Here is a 19,720-nt window from a genome sequence, read left to right as displayed (position 1 = left end):
TCATGGAAGAAAGTGAAGGGTGGTTAATGTAATTTAACTACCTGCTATTGATATTGTTTCTCTGGAATCGTGTATAAAGTTCTTTTTTTTTTTGGAGAGAAAGAGAGAGCATGTGTGTATGGAACTGGGGCAGAGGCAGCAAAGGGAGGGGTAGCAAGAGAATGTTAAGCCAGCCTTATGCACAGCCCAGAGCCCTGAGATCATGACCTGAGTTGAAACCAAGAGTTGGACGCTTAACTGCTTAACTGCTTAACTGCACCCCGCATACAAAGTTATGTACCCAAGGTGTCTAACTAGTGCTGCAAGACATACACAGTGTCCTTTAAGGGAGGTTAATGAAATGAACCCCACCCAGTCTTTGAAAGAAAACAAATGTAAGTTGCATCATAAAAATTTTCTTCATCAGAGTGATAAAAAACTGGGTCTGAGCTAGTAAGACTGCTAGGCTTTCTCTCCTTACAGAAGAAATTGAACCCTATTTATTGAAGATAATTTATGAACATGTAGCAGAAAGAGGACCTTCCGCCAAAAGGCCATGTGCTTGGTTGGCATGGTCTCTCTGTTCTTTTCTTTCAAATTTGTTTAATAGAGCAGTCTACTAAGATGATTTGTGTCTTCTGAAGCCAAATGAGAAAGCAGGCTTTGTCTGGCTTTCCGTTGGCATTTTGCTCTATTGGCCATTGGTGATTAGCTCAAACTCTAGCCCTGGTTGGAGATAGAATTGAAAGGTTGGGGATCCAGCCCTCTAATTATGTGGTTGGTGCCTCTGGCAACCAGCCCCCATCCTGAAGCTGTTTAGGGGCCTCATTATCATAAACACAGGTAATATTGAAAGGGGCTTATTACGAAGAGCAAAACATGTTCTTACCCTGTCAGGAAATGACAAGATTTTAGGAGCTCTGTGCCAGGAGTGGGACAAAGACCAAATATGTATTTCTTCTTGTATCACAATATTAATATTGTATCACAGTGTCACAGGGAGTTAGTGTTTAACGGGCATAGGTTTCAGTTGGGAAAAATAAAGTGCTGGAGATGGATGGTAGTGATGTTTGCATAGTGTATATGTACTTAATGCCACTTTAACTGTATAGTTAAAAATGATTTAAGTGGTAAATTTTGTTACTTTATTTTATCATGACATAAGTAAAATAAACATACCTGGCACATAGTACTAGTGCCTACTAGAGATTAGCTGCTGTCTTTATTAGTTTGTTACTATTACTGTTATTCATGTTATATTTATTAACATATTTAATGTCTTAATGTTTATTACTATTGAGTATAGGAGTATAATGATTTAATATTACATAGTGGTATATGTTCACTTATCCATTCACTGAGTATTCATTGAGCACCTACTGTATACCAGGTAGTGTTGTAGGCATTGTCGAAATCCAGATGACTGGGATTAGTTTGGGATCATGAGGAAAGGGGGTGATAAGGTATGGATAAAGGGCCTGCAGTAGAGATCTCGAGAGATTATTTGAATGGGGTAAAGGACATGGATAGGAAGGTATTGAGATACTGACTGCCTTTTCAACCCAAATGAGACCAGAAGGGTGCTGTTGTCTCATAGAAAGGGGATGTCAGCAAGAACAATTGGATTGGTGGTAGAAGGAGCCATATTGAGTTCGCAGGGAGCTCACTCTCCTAGGTTTGAGTCAGCTCTCGGGTTCTTTTCACTCATGGATAGCTTATTTACTGCATGTTTGCTCAGAATGATCCTCTGGGTTCTTGAGCTACATGAGATGCATTGTGTCATTTTCTTGTTCTGAAAAACAAGTTGGAGATCCAGCTTGTTCGGCCAGCCTGGAAGCCAGTGTGTGGTACAGCTTGAGTGCAAAACTTTCTTTTCATGAAGGAGTAAGCTAGAGGCAATGAGCTGTGGCGTTACCGTGGGATTGTCTTGTTTTCTGTTGGAATGGAGAATTTTATAGCCCTTTTAGTCCAGTGAGAAAAGCAGTTTGTATGTTCTTGTATACGAGAATTACATATGAGTTTTGTATAAGAATTGTGCATTTTATCAATGTTTTTAGTTAAAATAGTTATGACTACTACTATTAAAAAAATCATTTTAAGTAAGATGGCATTTTGAGGTGCCAGTGGGTTGAAGACATCTAGAAGGTAGTTGAAAATGTGAATCTGAAATTTAGTTCTTAAAAAATTAAGATGGAGGGGCTCTTGGGTGATTCATTTGGTTAAGCGTCTGCCTTTGGCTCAGATAATGGTCTTGGGGTCCTGGGATGGAGCCCTGCATTGGGCTTCCTGCTCAGCGGGGAGTCTGCTTCTCCTCCCTCTGTCTCTGCCTCCCACTCATGCTTATTGTCTCTTTCAAATAAATTAAAAAATGCCCCCCAAAATTAACATTGACAATGGAGTTTTGGGAATTAAGCACTAAGAGGCAGTTGTTGAAGTAATGAGAACAGTTAGAGGGTTGGAAGATGGGACCTGAATGAGGAGGGTGGAGGAAGAAAACCCTGGTATGCCAGCACGAAGCAGGGGTGGGGACAGGGCACCCAAAGGGCTGGAGGAAGCGCTTTAAGCCAGGCCTTTGTGGGTTTGCTATGGCTCAGTTTTACTTAGAAAGTCAGTTCCTCTTAGGGCTACTGAGAGTTGGAGTGGATGGGGAAAACCAGGTTCTGAGGAATGGTTGATCATTTCTTTTCTTCTTTTTTTTTTTTAAAAAAAAAGATTTTATTTATTTATTTGACAGACAGAGATCACGAGTAGGCAGAGAGGCAGGCAGAGAGAGAGGAGGAAGCAGGCTCCTTGCTGAGCAGAGAGCCTGATGCCGGACTGGATCCCAGGATGCTGAGATCATGACCTGAGCCGAAGGCAGAGGCATTAACCCACTGAGCCACCCAGGTGCCCCTGTTTGCTCATTTCTTAGGGCTCTGAGGCCTGAAACAACTTGACACAAAACAAAAAATCCTCTTAAAAAATATATCAACATTATAACATCATATCCTTCCACCAAATTCATGATGTACATTTTTCTGTTTTCTTTCTAGTCCCTATCTGTATAGGTGCAGTTTCGCAGTTAAAGTCAGAATATCGATACATCTATTTTTTCCGCTTTTTAAAATTTTACTGCTTCAAATATTGTTTTCCTTGGTCTTTATAGTTGCCACTATTATGGCTGCATTTTTCTTGATTTGAATACTTAGATTTTTTTCTGAAAAAATTTTTTTATTATTATTACAGGAGTGTTTCAGGTAATATTTCTTATATAGCTCAGGCATGTTAATTTTTTTGAATTATTTCCTTGAGTTAGGAGTTGAGAAAATCTTTAAGGCTGTGTGGAGTATAATGATTAAGAGTGCAGATTTTTGAGATTATCCTGGCTTGGACACTTGGGAATCATGTGTTTTAGGTCATGTTCTTAAACCACCCTGAGCTCTATTTCCCCCATCAGTAAAATGGAGCACGTACCCACCTGACACTGAGCATTTCGTGGGACGGTGTGTGTGCAGAGCTTAGTCTGTGATAGCTACCCAGTACATTTGAACTACTTTTTTTTTTTTTTAAAGATTTTATGTATTTGAGAGAGAGGGAGAATGTGCATGAGCCAGGTTAAGGGGGGCAAGAGAAGCAGACTTCCCACTGAGCAGAGAGCCTGATGTGGGCCTCGATCCTCAGACTCTGGGATTATGACCTGAGCCAGAGGCAGATGCTCAACCAGCTGAGCCACCCAGGAGCTCCATGAACTCTTGATATCTGGGACATTTTGAATAATTATTTCCAAGGAGTGGGGTCCTCTGGGATGTTTTATAAGAATATAATTTAATTTGACAGACTTAGAAATTTATCCTGTATCCCGAGGTAACTATGATTTGTGTCTTCTGAAGCCAAGTGAGAAAGCGGGCCTTTGGTTTTCCATTGGCATCGTGCTCAGTTTGTGTGTATGTTTGAGAAGATAAGTTGCAGCTTAGATAACTGAGCTGCAAGTCAAGCTCATTTGAAAGACACGGTACAACTGGAGGCAAAGACAACCCTGACTAATTTGGGGTGCCTTGACATCTTAAGAGGCAGACTTTCTCTGCTGATACTGCTGTGGAATATAAGCGGCTGGACCTGTGAGTTTCAGGACCTTCTCACTTCCAGTGTTACTTGTATATAACTGGTTGTGAAAGAAAAACTGTCAGCCCGTTTGGATAGTCATCCAGATTCTGCTGTCTCAGTGCATCGCCCCTTTTTAGGACCCCATGTCTGAACTAACTATAGTTGTGAACGGGGTTAGATTAGTAATTTTCCCTTTATAGTTTTCTTCTTTGTTGAGTGAATGACCTTTCTCCAAACCAGGTCTAAATCTGAATTTCTGCATGCTCTTTCAAATACTCTTCCAGGGGGCGCCTGGGTGGCTCAGTGGGTTAAAGCCTCTGCCTTTGGCTCAGGTCATGATCCCAGGGTTTTAGGATGGAGCCCTGCGTCAGGCTCTCTGCTCAGCGGGGAGCCTGTTTCCTCCTCTATTTCTCTGCCTGCCTCTCTGCCTATTTGTGATCTCTGTCTGTCAAATAAATAAATAAAATCTTAAAAAAAAAATACTCTTCCAGGGGCGCCTGGGTGGCTCAGTGGGTTAAAGCCTCTGCCTTTGGCTCGGGTCATGATTGCAGGGCCCTGGGATCGAGCCCTGCATCAGGCTCTCTACTCAGCGGGGAGCCTGTTTCCTCTTCTCTCTGCCTGCCTCTCTGCCTACTTGTGATCTCTGTCAAATAAATAAATAAAATCTTAAAAAAAAAAAATAAAATACTCTTCCAGCATTAAAGAGTAACATTTAGGGCTCATGGGTAACCTTTGGCCTCATTCTCTTTTTCCTAATGGTTTCTTATATGTCTTCCTTGGCAGAACACACTGTTGCAGCAGCTGGGAGTAGCTCCTTTCTCTGAGGGCCCTTGGCCCTTGTACATTCACCCTCAAAGCCTCTCTGTGCTTTCACGCCTTTTGCTCATCTGGCAACATAAAGCCGGCGCTCAAGGTGATCCTGATGTCCCTGAATGCCTTAAAGTTTGGGACAGGTAAGAGAATTCCAGGAGAAGCCCTGCAGAGGTGGTTATGTGCTTTTTTTACAATCTGTTTGACTTCTTTGTAGTTAGCCCGGGGCTCTGAGACAGGTATGTGATGATAGTGGTACAGTAGTGAGGGCGGAGGAGTATGTTTCTGATGGTGTTGGGGGAAGATACGCTGTTTAAGAAGCAGAAATACCTACACTGTGGTCTGGAAACAAAATCATCCCTTAGCACATGGGGGATATGGATGCAGTTATGAGACAGAACCTGAATCCTGAATGTAACCAATTTTATTTTGTCCTGATTTTTTGAAAGACGAAACAGGGAAGCGAATTCTATCTTTGGTTATTTTGCTCTCAACATGAAAACCACTCAGAGTGACTTGTCTTTTTTGGACAACTTTTAAAGAATTTTTTTACTTGGGGGAAGCTCACATTAATCATCTAAATCCTCTTTAGATGGACCTATATTTGCCATTTTTGTTTACATGGTTAAGAGTCTTCAAAGCAGTTTGTTTTCCTAAAAGGCTTTGCTTTTCTCTTCCCCATGCTATGATCAAATAGCTCTAATGCTGGATTTGAGAAATCATAAACCTCCTTGAATGCCAAAGACCCACTGTATTTTTCTTGATGGAATCTTGCAAAAAGGCCAGGGAGTGGGGGAGGGGGAGAGGAAGAGGGGGGTGAGGGAAACCCGTATTAAAACACAAATCTCTTTCCTAATAGCCAAAGGCAGTGGAAACAGTTGGCTATATTCATTCCTTTTTTGCATAAAAGCTTTTGACAAATTCTCTGAAGAGTGTAATTTATTTTTTATTGCTTTTTAGTACATTGAGTTATTTTTAAGTGCTATCATGCAGTGATTTTAACCTGTAGTGTAAACTCTCAAATTAAGAATTAAGCTGTTAAGTCAAATTACAGAGAAAAGTTAATTGAACAGTTTCTAGTTTATAAAACTGTCCAGGTTTATTAATTAAAAAATGAAACACCTTTTGGGGGAGCTTACGGTTCTTTTTGTGGTTATAAGGGGCAGAAGGGGTTTTTTATGCTATTGCCACAGTCGAGAAGGGAAAATTATTCTGTGGCCGAATTTACCTTTTTTTTTTTAAATTAAAAAAATTTTTTAAAAATTTATTTTCAGCATAACAGTATTCATTGTTTTTGCACCAGACCCAGTGCTCCATGGAATTCGTGCCCTCTCCAATACCCACCACCTGGTTCCCCCAACCTCCCACCACCCGCCCCTTCAAAACCCTCAGATTGTTTTTCAGAGTCCATAGTCTCTCATGGTTCACAAATTTACCTTTTTTGTAGCCAAGATTGAGTTTTTAATCTTCTCTTACATGTAGATTTTTGTCTTCCTTGATTTGTTGTATTAGTGCCTGGGTTTAAAAAGGGGTAACTCTTCCAGCCCTTGACATTGTAACTCTTGGGGGATGTTCTGAACTTCCTCCACCAGACACGTTCTCCTTTTCTCTGTGGTAGGTTTTTGTCGACAATGAAGCAGAACGCCCTGCAAGGGGTGGTGCCCAACGAGACGGAAGACTTGAATGTAGAGCACCTGCAGCTGCTGCTCCTCATTTTCCACAACTTCACTGAGAAAGGCCGGCGGGCCATCCTGACCCTTTTCGTGCAGATCATCCAGGAGCTGAGCGCCAACATGGATGCTCAGGCGCGCTCCGTTCCCCTCATCCTGGCTCGTCTCCTTCTGATCTTCGATTATCTGCTTCATCAGTACTCCAAAGCCCCTGTGTATCTGTTTGAGCAGGTATAGACAAACACATTGTTTTTGTGTTTTTCTTCTTGAGTTGCCATGGTCCCAAGCAAAATGACCTGCTGACTTTAGGTTTTAGGCATTTGTTGTGGTAGGTTCATGATTAACCTTAGGAAGACCTCTGGACTTGTGTATGTGCACTCACACTTTGTATCTAGCTAGGAGCAGTAAATGTAGGTTATTCGATTTGATGGTTTTGTGAAAACTGGATTATAGGTTCTGTTCACAGGTGTCCTTTGAATTAACCTACTTTACCTGGTGTCCAGCTCAGTGCTCTGAGCATCTGCCCTTCTTGAATATTTGTTAGCAGTTGAAAGATGGTTGAGCAGTAAGTTTTATGGATTAGTGAACTCTTCTGTTGTAGGGATCCAACATGAGGATGGGATGGCCAGTTAAGGACTTTTCAGCATTTCCTAAAATGTTTGCTTGAGCCCTGTTCCCATCATACTTTGGCAAAAAGATGCTCCCCAAAGAAGTCACAGAAAAAGCAAAACATTATGTTGGTTTGTGAGTTTCCCCCGCTTTGATATATTGATCAGTTAACACACCTGCAGTGAGATGCGGAATGTGGCTATGTATCTTTTTTTAATTTGAGTATTTGTGTTTTAAAAGGTGCAGCATAACTTGCTGAGTCCTCCTTTTGGGTGGGCAAATGGATCCCAGGACAGCAACAGCCGCCGGGCAACAACCCCTCTCTATCATGGGTTCAAAGAAGTAGAAGAAAACTGGTCTAAGCATTTTTCATCAGGTCAGAAAGAAGATTGTCCATAAGATGCTGACTCATTGGTTTTCATTGAGGGGATTGAATTTGGTGCTTACAGACTATTTAAGATTTAGTCTGTTCCCTACAGGTGGCAAATACCAAGGGATTCAAAACATTTTTAGAAATAGACTGTCACATATCCCACATTGCTTTAAAAACAAAAGGCAAAACAACATTGAGGCGTAAGAATTAGGAATTCGTGTGTCTACTCATAGAGTACAGTACTTGGATTCCTGCCACTCTGAATGATTACATTTAATTTTCCATAGGAATATGGTTTGCCCATAGGCTAAATATCTTTTCGGGTCATGGTGGGATACTGTTCAGAAAATAATGGGAGCCGTGACCTTCTCTCTGGTGTCTCTCAGGAGCGGTTGTCCATTCTTTTCATGAAGTGCCTTTTGTGTTTATTTTTTGTGTGTGTTTGCTCATCCATAGGCTTGTTGCTGTTAAATGTATTTTGTGGAAACTCTTATCAAACCTATGTATGAATTTACTATCACTGGGATCTATTACTTAGTCCCTTTGATATTGGGGAGACAGCATTTAAGTTTAATGCAGTTAGTTAAAGACCCAGTTTTAATGATTAACTTGGTGATTATAAGAGCACTTCTTTTATCTTCTAGAGGAGTGGTTCTTTTTTTTTTTTTTTTTAAGATTTTATTTATTTATTTGACAGAGAGATCACAAGTAGGCAGAGGCAGGCAGAGAGAGAGAGAGAGAGAGGAGGAAGCAGGCTCCCCGCTGAGCAGAGAGCCCGACGTGGGACTCGATCCCAGGACCTTGAGATCATGACCTGAGCCGAAGGCAGTGGCTTAACCCACTGAGCCACCCAGGCGCCCCAAGAGGAGTGGTTCTTAACTAGGGATGATTGGGCCCCTCCCCCAGTGCAGACCCTTGGCAATGTCTGGAGACCTTTTTGGTTGTCACAGTGGGAGGGTGCTAAACATCCTGTCATGCATAGGACTGTAGCAGTTACGTGGCCTTGGATGTCAGTAGTGCCAAGGCTGTTTGTGTCTTCAAGTGTCCAAAGTGTTTTCTTAGTTTTTACATTTTAGACTTGTTAAGAAGAGTTGAGAATGAAACCATTCTTTTAATGAGCCCATTGTTTTTCAGATGCTGTCCCACAACCCAGATTCTACTGTGTCCTGTCCCCAGAAGCCTCGGAGGATGATTTGAACCGACTCGATTCTGTGGTACCAGGAATTTTAAAACCCCATTTTACATGTGGGTCAGATGGTTTCCACCAAAATCAGTCTGTCTGGGGAAAAAGGGAATGACTTGGTTTTTGTAATAAGGGAATTTGGCCTGTATTAGGATTTGAACTTATTCTAGAAGGAATATGTTATTTGCCGGGCTCCACTTTCGCTGTAGGGGCACCTTCTTCCTGTCTCTAGCATCTTCACGTGTAGATATATTTTTTAAGATTTTATTTATTTTTCAGAGAGAGGAAGGGTGAGAGGCAACACAAGTGGGGGAGTGGGGAGGGAGAGCCAGGCTTCCTGCTGGTGTGGGGCTCGATCCCAGGATCCCAGGAACGTGACCTGAGCTGAAGGTAGACAGTTAATGACTGAGCCTCCCAGGCACCTTCTAGATATTTTTAATGACAAAAATAGTTGCCTCATTCTAATGCCTGCCTTTCTTTGCTCAAAATGGCCCATAAACCGAGAGCGGTCCCTGAGTGGGAATCTTGCTGCAATGAGAAATTCGTACCTATAATTTGAATGAGGTATTTTGCCAGTCATGAGGTTAAATGATAGGATATGGATGGGTAGTAGACAATATATTTCAGAAAGTAAGAAAAAATATTTTTTTCCCCTCAATATTAGGCATGTGATGTTCTTTTCTCTAAGCTTGTCAAGTATGATGAGCTTTATACCGCCCTGACATCCCTGCTTGCAGCTGGATCCCAGCTGGATACCGTCAGGAGAAAGGAAAACAAGAACGTAACGGCCCTGGTAAGACCACTGAAGCCCAGGCTGATTATTATTACTATTATTTTTTAAGATTTTATTTATTTATTTATTTGACAGAGAGATAGCAAGAGAGGGAGTATAAGCAGGGGGAGTGGGAGAGGGAGAAGCAGGCTCCTCGCTGACCAGGGAGCCTGATGTGGGGCTCCATCCCAGGACCTGGGGTCGTGATCTGAGCTGAAGGCAGACACTAAATGACTGAGCCACCCAGACGTCCTACCCAGGCTGATTTTTAAAGAGTTCAGAATGTAATAATTGGGTAGTGGTTCTACCAGAAATATCTTTTTGGGATCTCATCAGTTACTGAACTACCTGTTTCCAGAACTGACAGATGCTTAAGGTTTTTTGTTTTTTTTTTTAAAGATTTTATTTATTTGCGAGAGAGAGTGAGAGAGAGATTGGGAGTGAGCACGAGTGGGGAGGGAGCAGAATGGGCAGAATGAGAAATAGGCTCCCCTCTGAGCAGGGAGCCAGATTTGAGGCTTGATCCCAGGACCTGGGGATTGTGCCCTGAGCTGACTGCTTAGCCAACTGAGCCACACAAGGCGCCCTGATAGTTCAGTATTTTTATGCGTTTGGGTAGTTATATTCACTTTGGAGATAATTTAACCATTTTTGCCTTTCTTTTTGTTACATTGAGGGACCTATATGACTTTGAGAGATAATGGCAACCTAAATATCAGACCTTCAGTGAATGGTGGTTGATATGTGACAGTGAAAGTCTTCCACTGGTGTTTTTTCCTGTGATTCCATGAATATGTCTCTACCTCTAGAAGCCATAAGAGCAGTTCAGGCCATAAAAAGGGACATCTGATGATGGGGGTTGCTGGCCAGGATGATCTGCTGTCTTTTGGTTACTTGGTAAATTCTTGGGGAGCCAGAGTTGTCTTAGAACAGTGACTTTGGCCTGTGAGAAGTGCACAGGAGGAGCAAGTTACTTATGTGTGTGTGTTACTATTTTCTGCCCCCCCCGCTTTTAAAGATTTTATTTGACAGAGGGAGATCACAAGTAGGCAGAGAGGCAGGCACAGAGAGAGGATTTGAGATTATTAGGATTTTGAACTTATTAGGATTTGAACTTATTCTAGAAGGAAAATGTTATTTGCTGGGCTCCACTTTTGCTGTAGGGGCACCTTCTTCCTGTCTCTGTTAGCATCTTCATATATATTTTTTTAAGATTATATTTACTTATATGTCAGAGAGAGAGAGAGAGGGAGAGGCAACACAAGCCGGGGAGTGGGGAGGGAGAAGCAGGCTTCCTGATGAGCAGGGAGCCCGATGTGGGGCTTGATCCCAGAATCCCAGGATCATGACCTGAGCTGAAGGCAGATGGTTAACGACTGTCTCTGCTGAGCAGAGAGCCTGATGCGGGGCTTAATCCCAGCACCCTGAGACCGTGACTGGAGGTGAAGGCACAGGCTTAATCCACTGAACCACCCAGGCGCCCTGTTTTCTGCTTTGTTATTAGATATATTCTCTGTCAAAGACGAGCGGACCAGACTTGTGAGTCAGATCTGAGCTGAAGATCAGGACTGCACACAGTCTGCTCTAAGCAGTGTATTTGGAACGGTTCTTGCTGTCTGCAGGCTCATGACATGATACCAAGTGCCACTGCTGTGACCGGTCTCTTTGCTTCTTCCAGGAGGCCTGTGCCCTTCAGTGTTACTTCTTGATACTGTGGAGGATCCTGGGGATTTTGCCACCATCAAAGACCTACATGAATCAGCTGGCCATGAATTCACCTGAGATGAGTGAATGTGACATCTTACACACCCTGCGCTGGTCTTCCCGCCTCCGTATCAGCTCCTATGTCAACTGGATAAAGGTACGACGGTGTCACATACGGCTTTCTGCTAAGGGGTGACCAAAGCCACCATGTTCTGTGCTTGTGGGAACTTGTCAGTTTTTAAGGGTAATGAAAGCTTTAGACTCTCTCTGTTTTAATCTCCTGAGCACTTTTTCTTGCTGTCCAAACAGGATCACCTTATCAAACAGGGAATGAAAGCAGAACATGCTGGTTCTCTCCTAGAACTTGCATCCACCAAATGCAGCTCAGTGAAATATGACGTTGAAATTGTAGAGGAATACTTCGCTCGACAGGTATGTTCGTTTTGGGTCCATAATGCCAGGATTTAGCTTCTGCCGTAGCCCTTTGCCACAGCTAATTAATATTTTGGGTACTTTTGAAGATCTCATCATTCTGTAGCATCGACTGTACCACCATTTTGCAACTCCATGAAATTCCAAGTCTGCAGTCCATCTACACCCTTGATGCTGCCATTTCCAAGGTCCAGGTCTCCCTGGATGAACATTTTTCCAAGATGGCTGCCGAGACAGATCCTCATAAGTCATCTGAGATCACCAAGAACCTCCTTCCAGCCACGCTACAGCTCATTGACACCTATGCATCGTTCACTAGGTGCGGTGGGCTGCCTGACCACAGATGTCGGAAATGGGGAGTTTAGATTCTTGGGGGGTTTATTTTCTTTAGAAGCCTGAAAATTCTTCAATTTGAACTTAGTGGTTCTATGTACTGTGCAGATCCTTAATGACTCAGAATCTTAACGTTTCCTTTTTGTCAGCCTAAGGTTTTTTTCCTTCTCAGTAAAATGTTTTTTTCTCTAATATAAAGAGAGGGATGCCTGATGAGAGAATTTTCAAATAGTACAGAAAGAGTCAAGAAGTTGTTTGATTTCTGTGAACCTTTAAATATTTTCTAGCATTTTACTTGTAGGATACAAGGAAAGATAATGAAATTTTCCCAAACATGTCATTTTTGTCATGCACTAAGATGAAGCTCTAAATGCTCTTTCAGTTTCATATAGGTAGAGAAACAAATTTTGTAGTGAGTCAGGGAGTGTTTTAAAATCCAGTCTTCTAAAATAACACGTTGCAAATTTCATGCCCTGTAGAACTAGCTCTGCGTGATGTTTAATCTACTTTCACTGTATGCAGGTAGAGAGTTTATTCACAAAATAAGATTTCTGGCTTTTCTTACATAGGATGAACTGGTAAAACTGGGTCTGACTTGCCACACGACATTAGCGCACCGTAGTCAAGATGTGGCTACCCCACGTAGCTGTTCTTACTGGGTCCCTTTACACTCATTTACTTCCTCTGGTCCCAAGAGAGTTTCACCGTTCAGCTCCTGCTCTGTGGAGCCTTTTTTTTTTTTTTTAAAGATTTTATTTATTTGACAGAGAGAGCCCAAGTAGGCAGAGAGGGAGGCAGAGAGAGAGGGTGAAGCAGGCTCCCTGCTGTCCAGAGATCCAATTCAGGGCTTGATCCCAGGACCCTGAGATCATGACCCTGAACCGAAGGCAGAGGCTTAACGCACTGAATCCAGGCACTCCTGCTCTGTGGAGCTTTTATGCTAAAAGGGACTTAGATCCTTGTGAAGCTTAATTAATGCCTAAGTTTGAATGTCTTGCAATAAGTAGATTGAGGCCTGTTGTTGGAGGCATAGTTCTTGACGATATACAAGCAGTAGGTATGAAGAGCAAATGGGAGTGCTTGCTGTGTGTCAAGTACTTCTCTAGGTGCCGACAGGGGCAGGGAGGTGGGGTATGGCAGTAGCAAAGCTGAGCAAGTCCCTGCCCTCTGAGAGCTTCTAGGCTCCAATCTGGACCATTAGGCCAACTCTTTTGTGCACTAAGCTGTGAATAAATATTCCTGGCAAGTGAGTTTGGGAAGTCTTGAGTAAGTAATGGTTGAACTGCTTTTGAAAAAGTATAGTACAATTGACCTCGAACACCATGGGGTTGGAGGCACCAGTTCCCCTGTGCAGTTGGAAATGTGCATAGAACTTTTATTTCCCCCAAAACATACTATTGATAGCCTGCTATTGACCGGATGGGGAAGTGAAAGGACTTTAGAACTGGAGTTAAGGGTGGTAGTTACCCTCTAAATTTATAGCTGTTTGTGTCTTCCTGAATTGCAGTAATTGTCTTACTGATAACAAAGAGTCTGTTGGCACCTATTTTTTATATCTATGTATTATATCATGTATTCCTAGAATTACGCCAGTGCAAAGAAAATGCTATTAGGAACATCATAAAGAAGACAGAATATGTTCATAGTATTATATATATACTTTATTTATTTGATGTAGATCACAAGTAGGCAGAGAGAGAGAGAGAGAGGAGGAAGCAGGTTCCCTGCTGAGCAGGGAGCCCGATGTGGGGCTCGATCCCAGGACCCTGGGATCATGACCCAAGCCGAAGGCAGAAGCTTTAACCCACTGTGTCACCCAGGTGCCCCCACAGTATTATATTTTATTTACTGACAAAAATATGCATGTAAGTGGATCTGCGCAGTTAAAATTCCTGTTATTCAAAGGTGAACCGTACTTCTCAGATCCTTCAATATATACACAGCCCATCTTTCAGGGCCAGGGGGAGGTGGGTAGATAGTGTTCAATGTTTGCCAAGCTCATTTGTCCTGGAATTATGTTTTGGGAACATTTCAGAGGATGGGATGTTCTTTGGAAGACAGCTGCCCCTTGGAATTTTTACAAGATCACAAAGGGGCAGGGACTGTAAGCTACATTTAATAGAGGTGCAGGTGTTTCAGTTTGTCTAGGGCAGTTTCTTCTAACTGTGATGGGAGTAGATTCTTCAGCTTTCATGTATCCCCTGTTTGTTTTCTCAGAGCCTATTTGCTACAGAACTTTAATGAAGAAGGATCCACTGAAAAACCTTCCCAGGAGAAACTGCATGGCTTTGCTGCTGTTTTGGCTATTGGCTCTAGTAGGTGCAAGGCGAACACTCTGGGTAAGTGAATGTGCTTTTTTTTTTTTTTTTTTATAAAAGATTTTATTTATTTTATTTGACAGATAGAGATCACAAGTAGGCAGAGAGAGAGGGAGGAGGAAGCAGGCTCCCTGCTGAGCAGAGAGCCCGACATGGGGCTCGATCCCAGGACCCTGGGATCATGACCTGAGCCGAAGGCAGAGACTTTAACCCACTGAGCCCCTGAATGTGCTTTTGAAATGTCTTTACCACTAGTAGGACTAGTCCTACCACTTCTCTAACTGTCTATTGACGTTTACCATTTACTGGAACCTTTCTGTTTGTTGAAAGTTGACATAGATTTATCTCTGTCACTCTTCTTGGGAGCTTTATGAAATGTTAGTTTTCCCTTTTTACTCCATAGGAGACAAAGTCTTAGAGAAGTTAATTTGCCCAAGATCCTACATCTTGCAGGATGTGGCGGCTGGGATCCAACCCAAAGCCATTTGGTTCTAAAGCATTAGCCCGTGTTCTCCGTTTCATTTGTGGAGATGAGGAAGACTGGCGAGCTGCTGCTTTGTGTTGGGCAAACCTCTTCCCTGTGTTAGGAATGATCTGGTAGAAATGGAGGATGGGGAAGCAAAAGGGCCTGAGGAAGACTGGAGTTAAGAGCAGTCATTATAGTCTCGATTTATAACAGTTTGTATTTTCCTGAATTGAAAGCGTTAAAATGCCCTTTCAGTGTTCAGGTAGTCACACTTTCAGAAATTAAATTCTCCTACTTCATGGAATGCTGGCATTTTTTGTTTTTGTTTTTGTTTTAGATTTTATTTAGTTATTTGGCAGAGGGCACAAGCAGGGAGAGCAACAGAGGGAGAGGGTGAAGCAGGCTCCCCGCTGAACAGGGAGCCTGACATGGGGCTCAATCCCAGGACCCAGGGATCATTATCTGAGCTGAAGGTAGATGCTTAACTGACTGAACAACCCAGGTGCCCCTACAATGCTGTTCTTTTTTTTTTTAAAGATTTTATTTATTTATTTATTTGACAGACAAAGATCACAAGTAGGCAGAGAGGCAGGCAGAGAGAGAGAGAGAGAGGAAGAAGTAGGCTCCCTGCTGAGCAGAGAGCCTGACATGGGGCTCGATCCCAGGACCCTGGGATCATGACCTGAGCCGAAGGCAGAGGCTTTAACCCACTGAGCCACTCAGGCGCCCCTAGAATGCTGTTCTTGATGTGCATTAAGAATCCATGCCCTCGGGGCGCCTGGGTGGCTCAGTGGGTTAAGCCGCTGCCTTCGGCTCAGGTCATGATCTCAGGGTCCTGGGATCGAGTCCCGCATCGGGCTCTCTGCTCAGCAGGGAGCCTGCTTCCTCCTCTCTCTCTCTGCCTACTTGTGATCTCTCTCTGTCAAATAAATAAATAAAATCTTTAAAAAAAAAAAAAAATCCATGCCCTCTGCCTGGGTGGCTCAGTGGGTTAAGCCACTGCCTTCGGCTCAGGTTGATCCCGGGGTCCTGGGATCGAGCCCTGCATGGGGCTCCCTGCTCAGCGGGGAGCCTGCTTCCTCCTCTCTCTCTGCTGCCTGCCTCCCTTGCCTACTTGTGATCTCTGTCAAATAAATAAATAAAATCTTAAAAAAAAAACCAAAAAGAATCCTTGCCCTCAGGGGTACCTGGTGGCAAAGTCAGTTAAGTGTCTTGACTCTTGATTTTGGCTCTGGGTTGTGGGATCAGCCAGTGTCAGGCTCCGTGCTCAGTGGAGAGTCTGCTTGAGATTCTCTCCCTCTCCTTTGCCCCTCACCTTTCTCTAAAATGTATAAATAAACCTTTAAAAAAAAAAAAAAAGAATCCTTGCCCTCAGATTTGTCTTGAGAGGAGATCAAAGTGTTTCCTATGGGTGGAGGGTGTGGGAGATGCTGAGTAGCGGTCTTAGCTTGACTTGTAGTCACAGGCTCCCACTTTGCATTCTGTTTTCAGTTGTTGCCTTTACTTGCAAGATTAGAAAGTGAACATGATAGGAAATGAAAACCTTATAATTGACATTGTTAGCTATTAAGCAATTAGCTAGTTCTTGGATGTGTAGTACTGCTATTGAAAGATCCATCTAAGTGATCTTAGTAAGAATGCTGACAGCTTGGGCAATGGTGTATCTTTCTGTGTTTGGGCTTGGCTTAAAAATAGCATGTGTCATTCTTCTCCCTTGTGATGACTCGTCATCCTTCTTGTCGCCTCCAGGTCCTACGCTGGTTCAGAATTTACCATCCTGGGTGCAGGCTGTGTGTGAATCCTGGAACAACATCAACACCAACGAGTTTCCCAACATTGGATCCTGGGTGAGTGTCTGCTCTCACAGTAGAGATGCGGAGCGCTAGCCATTCTGTGCTCTGTTCTTATTCCTTAGGCTGAAATTACCTGCCAAGAGGCCTTGGTATGCTGCAGTGTATTTTCTATGGCTGAATCGATAATCAAAGGCTTGATTTACCCAAATGGTACTTAAGTGGTTGTTTTGTTAAGAAATCTGTGTTAGTGCGTTGTAAGACAGCTGTTTTATTACTCGGGGTCTCCATTTCCTTCTCTTCTTAATACTGGGATGTGAAGATTAATTGTATTAAATCTAAGGTACCTGGTACAGTCTTTGGCTCCTGAATTCTCAGTAAATGTGAGCTGTTTTCATTTTCTTTTTAGGAAAAATGTCAGGAACCTTCTCCTTTTGTCAGAGTTTTCTAGGGTAGCTTTCAGGTTCTGGAGGCTGTTAGAAGACTGTGGAGTCTCCTGTCAGTTTACTTGACCTTTGTGTCTGCTCTGCCCAAGTTACCTCTATTAATAGATTATTCCCATGCTATAGTTCTTCGGGAGAGTCAAGTATTATAATCTTGTTATCCCTGCTTTATAATCATGAGCTCTATTTACATCACCCGGAGCTGTAGCAGAAGGATAATGAAGATATTTTAATGGAGGCTCTGATGCTTTGCAAAATATGCATCCTTTTTAATTATTAGAGATAGTAGTTTTAGTGTTAAGTAGAATATATTATAATTATTTGAAAACTGGTATTGGGTATCTTAACTTTGTACTAACGTTTTCACTTATTAGCTTTTTTTTTTTTAAAGAGGTGGAGGGAGGGGAGGGGCAAAGGGAGAGAGAAAGAAGCTTAAGCAGATTCCCCCGCTGAGTTTGGAGCCTGATGCGGTTCCATTCCATGACCCTAATAAGATCTAATGAGCTGAGCTGAAACCAAGAGTTGATGCTCAGCTGACAGAGACCCCACGCGCCCGAGAGAGAGAATCTTAAGCAGGTTCCATGCCCAGTGTAGAGCCTGACATGGGGCTGGATCTCATGACCCTGAGATCATGACCTGAGCTGTTGGACACTCAACCGACTGAGCGACCCAGGTGCCCCTTAACTTTTTAAATTTTGCGTTACCTTTGTACTAGTTAAAATTTGTTTAACTGCTTCCTTTGCTTCATCCCCCTTTCCTTCCCAGGATGAGTAATAGTGTATACTGAGTAGAGCCATTGTCTAGAAACCTCAATGGGGTATTAGTTTATGCCAGTTGGTTCTTTTCCCCCCATGTGAGAATTTCATCCTGGGTAGATAGATGGTCTGTCCATTCATGTCTGTTTTGCTTCCTTTCAGCGCAATGCCTTTGCTAATGACACCATCCCTTCAGAGAGTTACATCAGTGCTGTGCAAGCTGCTCACTTGGGGACTCTTTGTGGCCAAAGTCTGCCCCTGGCTGCTTCCCTGAAGCACACTCTCCTCTCACTGGTCAGGCTGACCGGAGATCTTATTGTGTGAGTAGCGACTATGGAGCCCTGCATGCTCTCTGGTCCAGTGTTCCTTCGTAGCTAAATGAAGATGGAGTGTGTCATCAGTAATCATGCTTCCCTGCGTGCTTCTGTAGCAAAGAGAGTCTGGTTTCTGAGTGGAGTGTGAGCATTGACCTAGAATGTGATGTAGCAGAATACCTCCTTCCCTCTGGCAGGAAAGACCATGCAGGCTTTAAATCATACCGTAATTTTGAGGTGCTTTGGGTTGGAGTTTTAAGGTGGCAGTGATGTATGTCAAATCCTGCATCTCCAGAATCCTCGTGGGAGTGAGCTTCTCCTCCTATGGGGCCTGGGGCAAGCCAGTGGAGGTACTGCTTTGGCTGCCTGTACATAGGGCCTGGGTGAAAGCCTTGATCACATTGCCTTAACCGTGATCCAGGTTCCAGGCAGTCCTGTGAAAGTTGTCTGGGAGGGGTTGATTTTCTTTTCTCAATACTGGAAAATGCATCTTATATTGTTTAACATTTTATTAAATGTGGTTTATGTGTGAAAATGGTTTTGTTTCTGATATAATCACGAAAAATGAAATTATGAAGTTGTATGATTATACCTATATAAAAAAATAACTATCGGGGAAAAAAGACGGGAATAAAAGTCCTCCTGTCTCAGTAAATGATTGAGTTGCCCTATCCGTGCCTTTGCACCTTTGTGGGGGGAGTATATTCACTAACATGGTTCTGTTTTCTTTGCTGAAGTTGGTCCGATGAGATGAATCCGCCACAGGTAATTCGGACCCTTCTTCCCCTTCTTTTGGAGTCAAGCACTGAGAGTGTCGCTGAGATCAGTAGCAACTCCCTGGAGCGCATCCTGGGCCCCGCAGAGTCTGAGGAGTTCTTGGCTCGAGTGTATGAGAAGCTGATCACTGGCTGTTACAACATCCTGGCCAATCATGCAGATCCCAATAGGTGAGCCTGATGGAGACAGTCAGGCTCCCATGACCTCCTGCTGCTCGCAGCGGAATGTCCCAGCACTGGCTTCTCTGTGTCTTTAATTAATGGCTTATTGTGCTTTTTAACAGAAAGTTCTGTACTTGTGTGCATTTTATGTTCTTGTGACCACGCACGAAAGGTTATTTGGAATCCGCTTTTATGATTAATTATTAGGAATCAATGCTGAGAAAGCGGAAGCCTTAAAGTTCAGATTTGGAAACTTTAAGTAATTGAGCAGATGATTATCAAGCGCTGTACTTGATGTAATGAAGTGTACAGAGGAGCCTCATAAAATTTCTTTTTCTTTCTTACTTCATAGAATTTCTAATACTTTTGGAACTGTACCTCTGAGATGGGTGGTGCGGAATTAGGCAGGTGGTCTCTCACCACCGTTTGACTTTGGTGGTTTAGGCCATAGCGATGTGGGTGGGTCCCCAAGAGCAGTGGAGGAAGTTGCAGCTTCGTCCCACTGAGAACTGGACTAATGTACACCCCTCCCTTCCTTCCTCTTTTCTCTCTCTACTTCTTTTTCTTTCTTTCTTTTTTTTTTCTATAATTTGAAACAGTAGCAATGATTCTTTGAATTCTAAGCTGTTGACTACATTCTTGAAGATTTTAGGAACTTTTTTGTTTTGTTATAGTTTAATGTGTTAGGTATACTGAGCTCCTGTGTAGCCAGGCTTAATGCTAAGCTTTGAAATTTTTTTTAAAGAGA

The 19,720-nt window shown here is 42.9% G+C and overlaps 1 protein-coding gene across 5 annotated transcripts in view; it reads left to right on the top strand.

The window, feature by feature from the left end:
* UBR4 (ubiquitin protein ligase E3 component n-recognin 4) overlaps positions 1 to 19,720 on the top strand; it is a 134,698-nt gene that overhangs the window by 25,514 nt on the left and 89,464 nt on the right. For all 5 annotated transcript variants that reach the window (XM_004741340.3, XM_004741338.3, XM_045063850.1 and 2 more), the window contains exons 18-29: positions 4,846 to 5,015; positions 6,491 to 6,773; positions 7,392 to 7,527; positions 8,659 to 8,738; positions 9,372 to 9,500; positions 11,158 to 11,340; positions 11,493 to 11,615; positions 11,705 to 11,934; positions 14,166 to 14,287; positions 16,482 to 16,579; positions 17,883 to 18,040; positions 18,772 to 18,981. In XM_004741340.3, coding sequence (XP_004741397.1) covers positions 4,846 to 5,015; positions 6,491 to 6,773; positions 7,392 to 7,527; positions 8,659 to 8,738; positions 9,372 to 9,500; positions 11,158 to 11,340; positions 11,493 to 11,615; positions 11,705 to 11,934; positions 14,166 to 14,287; positions 16,482 to 16,579; positions 17,883 to 18,040; positions 18,772 to 18,981 — 1,922 coding nt within the window. The remainder of the gene's footprint in view (positions 1 to 4,845; positions 5,016 to 6,490; positions 6,774 to 7,391; positions 7,528 to 8,658; positions 8,739 to 9,371; positions 9,501 to 11,157; positions 11,341 to 11,492; positions 11,616 to 11,704; positions 11,935 to 14,165; positions 14,288 to 16,481; positions 16,580 to 17,882; positions 18,041 to 18,771; positions 18,982 to 19,720) is intronic.

This window comes from Mustela putorius, unplaced genomic scaffold, assembly GCF_011764305.1.
Source record: "Mustela putorius furo isolate JIRA1106 unplaced genomic scaffold, ASM1176430v1.1 tig00003853_pilon_pilon_pilon, whole genome shotgun sequence".
Classification (NCBI taxonomy): Eukaryota; Metazoa; Chordata; class Mammalia; order Carnivora; family Mustelidae; genus Mustela; species Mustela putorius.
Note: the sequence above shows the minus strand (reverse complement) of the source record. Positions and strands in the feature narration are given on the sequence as shown.